The 6,899-nt window shown below is 53.1% G+C and overlaps 1 protein-coding gene across 1 annotated transcript in view; it reads right to left on the bottom strand.

Moving 5' to 3' along the window:
* LIMD1 (LIM domains containing 1) overlaps positions 1 to 5,184 on the bottom strand; it is a 78,586-nt gene extending 73,402 nt beyond the window's left edge. Inside the window, exon 1 of the mRNA XM_003794513.3 lies at positions 3,183 to 5,184. Within this exon, the coding sequence (XP_003794561.1) occupies positions 3,183 to 4,587 (1,405 nt within the window). The 5' untranslated portion in view covers positions 4,588 to 5,184. The remainder of the gene's footprint in view (positions 1 to 3,182) is intronic.
* Positions 5,185 to 6,899: the final 1,715 nt, after the last annotated feature.

Below are 6,899 nucleotides of genomic sequence, written 5' to 3'. Positions count from 1 at the left end.
AGACACACTGTTCAGTGGGACAGCATGCCACCAGCAGGGCTAATGGAGACACACACATGCCTATTATACCCAGGACGCTTGACTAGAAACAGGCCTGGAAGGATGCTGTTTGCATTGGGAGGGCTTGTGTATCTTTTCAAGTTTCTATGTGAGAATGTAATGCTTAGTCAAAAAATAAATAAAAGACATGATTCCATTTAAAAGAAATATCCAAAATAGGCAAATCCATACAGACAAGACACACCATGAGTTGCTGCCAGGAGCTGGGAGCCGGGGTGGGGGTTGGGGGGGGAGTTGGCAGTAACTGCTTAATGGATATGGGGGAGGGGGTTTCTTATGGGGGATGAAAATGTTTTGAAATCAGGTAGGTGGCTGCACAACATTGTATATGTATTGAGTGCCACTGAATTTTTCACTTTAAAAAGGTTAATTTTATGTTACATGGGGCAGCGCCACTCAGTGTATCTCAGTGAGTAGGGCTCCGGCCCCATATACCGAGGGTGGTGTGTTTGAACCTGGCTCCAGCCAAACTGCAACAAAAAATAGCTGGTCGTTGTGGCAGGCACCTATAGTCCCAGCTACTCAGGAGGCTGAGGCAAGAGAATCACCTAAGCCCAAGAGCTGGGGGTTGCTGTGAGCTGTGATGTCACGGCACTCTACCAAAGGCGACAAAGTGAGACTCTGACTCTAAATAAATAAATAAATAAATAAAATTAATGAAATTGGTTTCCAAATCTCTGCTTGGGAGATAGTTTGGCAATGCTGGTTAGAAGCACAGCCCCTGAGGCTGAATTGTCAGGCTCAAATCCCAGTGACACCCAGTACCATCTGGAATACCTTGGTATCTAATTTTAGTTCCCTGAACTTCAGTTTCCACCTTGGTAAAGTAGACACAATGGCAGACCTGCTTCCCAGGGTGCAGTAAACCAGTAAATTAATAGTCAACATCAAGTGTTTCACACAGAGCCTGCCTGGCACAGACCAAACCCTCAGGGCCTCCACACTTGCTGCCTCGCTGAGAAAGCCCTTTCCCTGGAAAAACACCCAGTCCAGTCCCTTTCCTCCTTCAAGCCTTTGTTAGCTCAAATGCAACTTCTCGGTCGGACCTTCCTTGATACTCTGACTTAAAACTGGAAATCTCCCTGCCACCCCCAGCTCTGTGGCTCCATCCCCCTCTTCTTTCTTATTTCTTTCCCTAGTATTTGCTCATTTATTTTGTTCATTTTCTCTCTTCTTCTCCTTCTACATAGTCTGTTTCAAGAAAGCAGAGGTCTCTGTCTGTCCTGTTCATTATGCATCCCAAAGGCCGAGAACAAGGCATGAGCCAAGACAGATGCTCAGTAAATATGTTGAATGGAGGAATAGTGTTAGCTATTTGATTCGAGGCATAAACTTGCATTCCAGAATTTAAAAAAACTGCTTTGTTATTCAATTAGGTTGAAATTAAAAATTAAACACAAGTTTAAATTTAAAGACTCACAGTATTTCCAGCGATTACTCTCAAAGGTGGGAATTTGTAAAGGAGAAGGGACAGTTCACAGTAAGATGATGCTACATGCTTTAAAAAATAAACCAATAAACATAACCCTGACCTCTGCCTGCCGGGTCTCGGTGAGAGCTGGCTCCCAAGAGGTTCTCACGAGAAGCAAAAACACAATACCACCATGGTTTACATGTGTCCAGCAGCCAGGCACTTCGAACCCTTGTCTCTCCAAGGCCCTGGGGACACTCGTTCATTCAGGAAGAGCAACAGTAGACTGGCAGCAGCTACTGTTAGCAGAACCAGCTATCTGCCCCTCCCAGTACCTTCTCTGTCCCTGCACTATTCCCTCCAGTAGACCCATGACCCTTGTGGGACTCAGACTACTGGAAATCATGGCCCCAATTATCCAGGGTGCGAACGTGAAAAAGGAAAAAAAAAAAAACCTTCAGATTTTTCTAAGAATCGTTTGTCTTTCTGTAATAGTTAGCTCTCCTATGAGACAGCTAAATCATTACTCAACAGAAAGATATAGTGACCTTCTCACCATCTCTAAACACAGTGTGTGTGGAGAATCAAGTTGCCCATAGTTTCCAAGAGTTTAATTTTTAAAAAGAGAATAAAGCAAAACATGTAAACTTGAGTTAAATAGCAAGGAGCATCTTCCATCCTATCTGAGCCACAGCTGTGGGTGCAACCTGGCTGCTGGTTGGTACCCAGGCTGGGCTGGGTTAGGGGGCACTGGTCCAGCAAGGCATCAATCTCCCATATGTTAGGACCACTGTTTGCTAGGTCTCATCTCAGAGTTTCTGATTCAGTAGTCTGGACTGGAGTACCCAAACTTCCATTTCTGATCAGTTCCCAGCAGAAGGCATGCTGCTGGTCCAGGGACTACACTTAAGAACCACTGCTCTGGGTCAGGCGAGCTGGCTCACGCCTATACCCTAGCACTCTGGGAGGACGAGGCCGGTGGACTGCTTGAGCTCAGGAGTTTGAGACCAGCTTGAGGAAGAACGAGACCCTGTCTCTAAAAAAAATAGCTGGGCGTGTAGTGGGCGCCTGTAGTCCCAGCTACTGGGAGGCTGAGGCAAGGGGATCTCCTGAGTACAAGTGTTTGAGATTGCTGTGAGCTATGACGCCGCAGCACTCTATCCGGGGCGACAGAGTGAGACTCTGTCTCAAAAAATAAAAAAAGGAACACAGTTCTAGAACAGTTCACTTGCTTCAACTGTACACAAGTATTCACACACATACAAACACACACAGTTGAGAGCCCCTGCCTCAACTACCAGTCGTTCCAACAGCCAGACCCATCCAACCAACTACGCTCAGAGCAATCTGGTCCTGAGAAAGCTGCTCCCATTCAAGATTCGCATGAACCTATCCCTGTAAGAGGCTATAAAATCACACCAAAACCCTTGAAATCCAAAGCCACAGCGTTTCCCTTTTTTGAGAGCAGTCATGAACAGTCCCACCCTGCTGCTTCAACCTTCACACATGGGTAACCCCCAGCTGTAAGATCTGCTTTCTGCCCAGGGATGCTTTCAAGTTTCTGAATCAGAAGCCATCTGAAAGAGGAAACCAAAAAAAAAAAAAAAAAGGCAGGCCACTCAAGGAGAACTACAACATCTCAGGTAGGGAGCATGTCCCCAAGTTCAGGGACCCTACCACCCCTTGGGCAACTCCACCAGATCCTACTCACCAAAGTAATCGGCCTTTGGGTGAGCATCCATTTCTCGCTCCAGACGTTGAGTGAGGGCTTCTAGTTTCAATTCGGCAGCTGAGGGTCTGAGCTCAGGACCTGGGACAAGGGTCTGGCAGGGCAGCCTCACCCTGGGAGAGCTAGGGCTCTCCAGGAGCACAGGTCCCAGGCTACCATCAGAGGACCAGCCTGAAGGACCCTCTTTACAAGGTAACTCAGGCGGGGTGGACATCACTGGATGGACAAGGCTGGTGGGGCTGAGCTTAGGACCCGTGCCAAGGTCTGTAGAGCCAGTCTTAGAGATCAGCCCAGGGACTGCACCCAGCTGTGAACTGTCCATGCCGGCTGCCAAGGATGATGGAGCTGAACTGGAAAGGTAAGTCTTGGGCCCATCCTGGAACCAGGGATGAGGGTCCACAGTAGGTTTGGACTTCCCACCTGAAACCTCACTCCCTAGCTCCGAGTTTGTTCTTGGAAGGGCTCCTTGACTGGGGCAGCTCAGGGCGAGGGGTGCTGAGATAGGAGGGATCCTGGGCTGAGCGGTCCCCAGGGCTGGGGCCCCATTCTCCAGTCTTGGAGAAGGAAGGCCAGGGTTCACCCGCTGAGAAGAGGCAGTGGACCAAAGGCCTGATGGCTTCTCACTGCTGTGGCCACCAATGCTGCTATCCTGACCACTGAGGCCACCCTCAAAAGACCTGCTGGAGCTCAAGGAGAGCTGTGGCTGGTACAGATGATGGTCTCTGCTCGGTTTTGGCATTGGCAGGTCACTCCCCAGGGGTCCAGGCCACCCACTCCCTACCAGGCTGATGCTGGGGGATACTCCTGATTTGTCACTCCACTTTGGACTTGGCATGGAGAGGTTGTCATAATAATCTCCATGAGTAAGGCAGGAAGGATCCTCGCAGGGACCTGGCTGGTGCAAAGCAGTTATCTCAGAACTCGCGGGGCTCTCCCTAGAACCACAGTCCTGGTTGCCATGTCTTGTGCCATAGACATATGGCCTGGCCCTATGATCCTGGGCTGGGTATGAGGGCTGCCCAGAGCTGATGGTGCTGGCTACTCCAGGTGCCCCTGTTAAGGCAGCAAGAGGAGGTTTGGCAGCACCATCCAGGGCCGCCTTGCTGCCCACACCAGCTTCCCGGGGGACCTGTGGGCCCAGGCGGCCCCCACAATTGACAGGGCCTCTGCTCCCCCTAGGCAGGGTCTCCTCCTGCAGGAGCTGTTGCTGCTGCTGGAGGTGGATTTTGGCCATCTTGGTGGCAAACACCCTGCGTGTTTCCTCAAACTCAGGGTTGTTGCCTGTACCCTTGTCCACTCGAAAGAGCCCATCCTTGGAGGCCTCATACATGTTCAGGTCCTCGATGAATTTACTGGCCTCCAGGCCCAGGTCATCATATTTATCCATGTTGTTGACAGGTGTCTGGGCCTAGCCTGGGTGCTGGGTGAGAGTGCGGGGGCGGCTAGGGGAGAGATATCGGCCAAAGATGGAGGGACACTCAAGTCCAGCCCAGTACAGGTAAGGCCTTCCACCTGCCCAGTGTGGGGGTCATGACCCCAGGGTCTGGAGTCCAGCCGATGTTGAGGCCTCAAGGCCAGCTGGGCCAAGTTTGTTTCCAACTCCCTTTCCTCGGGGGTGTCCTGGTAGGGGCAGCTGGTGGCGTTTTGCTGTCTCCAGACTTCTCTGCAGAGTTCTTTTCAAAAGAAGGCAAGAAAGAAAAGAAAAATCACATCCTCTTTAAGCAAACTCGGAAATCCACAAAGCAGTAGCCACTGGACTGGGGCCGGGGTGAAGGTAGTCCGGCCAGAAAAGTGTAGAGGCCGCCGGCCGGACGTGGCCGAAGCAAAGGCGCGGTGCCCGGAGCCTTAGGCACGTCCCGGGTGCTCGTTCCTCCCCCCGCAGCTTCCTCCAGCGCCACCCGCCCCACAAGCTGTGATTCTGGCCGGCGCAGGGCGGGAACGCGGTCCGGGGCGCAAGGGCGGCCGGTCCACGGCAGGAAGTTCACGGCAGCTGGGGCCGGCGGCCCTTTGTCCGATGGCAGCGGAGGCTGGGCGCGCGCGGGCCGGAGGGCGGCGGGACGCGGAAGTGAGCGCGGGCAGCAGTCCCCGAGGCTCGCTCGCCGGCCCGGCACGTCCCGGGCCCGCAGGGGCGGAGGAGGAGGCGGAGGCGGCAGCCGAGGGGCGGGGGCTCCGCCGCGGGGCGGGGACTGCGCACGGCGGGCGCCCTGGGCCAGGCCTGTTCCCGGCGGCGTGGCGGAGCTTCCCAGCTCCGGGATCGTCAGGTGAGCCCCGAAGTGTGCCCTGGAGGTCCGCCCGGCGCTTTAGCACTGGGATTGCGCGGAAATTCGCCGCCGAGCCACTTCTTCTGCGAGTCTGGGACGGGATAGGGTCCTCTGACCTGCCCTCAAGTCCCAGGCACTGGGCCCGGCCCCGCCCTGCTGGGCGGGGGCCTCGGCACGGAGACTACCGGGTGGCCTGGGCAGCCTGCGTGGGCCCGAGACGCGCAGGTGGGAATTTGCAGAGAGTTTCCAAGGTGCCCGCTCCTCGCCAACAGTGCCTTAGTTGCCCGAATAGAAAGCCAGTCCTGTATGCTGCTCGTGGCCACCAGTGCCCAGGCTGTGCCAGCAGCCCCGCTTGCCCGAAGTGAACAATTGGCGATCCAGAGTGTCACCCGTGGCTAGCCCAGTTTTCTTTTTCAACCCATAGAGAAAGTAAGGCAAAGAGGGAGAAATGCACAAGATGCCATCTTGACCAGGAAAGCGAGGATGGGAGCCGAGGTCTTCAGAAAAACGGGGAAAGGGAAAGGTCACATAGCGCCCGCTTTTGACGTCCTCAGTGCAGCAGCAAAGACATGTGCCCTGGTTAGTCGGATGGCAACACCCATCCCCAAGAGGATCCGCCAGACCCCGGGCGACTCCTCGGCGCCCTCACATGGCCAGGCACTCCCTACACCAGCACAGAAGTGACCCTAGAGAGGGGTCATTTCCACACAGCAGCTAAAGTGATCTGAAAGCAAATACTAAACCAGTTACTTCCCTGCTTAAGCACTCAGTGCTAACCCCAGCCTTAGGCTGGAATCCGCTGTCTGCCACGGCATCTGAGTCTGGCGGGCCTGCCTCCCCTGCCTCCCCTGCCTCCCCTGCGCTCCAGCGCGGGGGCTCCACTGTGTATTCCCGGAGCCTGCCCCTGAACTTGGTTGCTGGCCTTTCCCACCACTACTGAAATCCCTCCTCACAGAGGCGGTCTCAGATGGTCCGTGGTGTTCTTTTTCAGCACCCTCTTTATTTCTCCTCAATTCTGATCACTATAATTAGGTGTCTGTTTACATGCGTTTTGGGTTTGGTTGGTAGGTGACTGTATCTATATGCCCAGGTGTCTGTTATATGGGAGTACCTAATGTTTGAATTAGTGAATCTCTATCTACCAAGGTTGTACAAGGAACAAATAAAATGATATACATGAAAGTGGTTTGTATTCTGTAAAACCAAAGTGTGGTTGGTGGACCAGGAAAGGGATCTTGTTGAAAATGCAGAATGGTTGCTGCTGGATGAGATCCCTTGCTGGTGGTGGGAGGGGATGGTTACACAATGAAGTTTGAGAAGCACTGTTATTTACACTATAATAGAATGAGATTTATTTATTTATGGCCGGTGGTGGCTAATGCCTGTAATCCTTGCATCTGGGTGGTTGAGGTGGGTGGATTGCTTGAGCTCATGATTT

Source organism: Otolemur garnettii, unplaced genomic scaffold, assembly GCF_000181295.1.
Source record: "Otolemur garnettii isolate 467f Iridium unplaced genomic scaffold, OtoGar3 scaffold00082, whole genome shotgun sequence".
Taxonomy (NCBI): Eukaryota; Metazoa; Chordata; class Mammalia; order Primates; family Galagidae; genus Otolemur; species Otolemur garnettii.
Note: the sequence above shows the minus strand (reverse complement) of the source record. Positions and strands in the feature narration are given on the sequence as shown.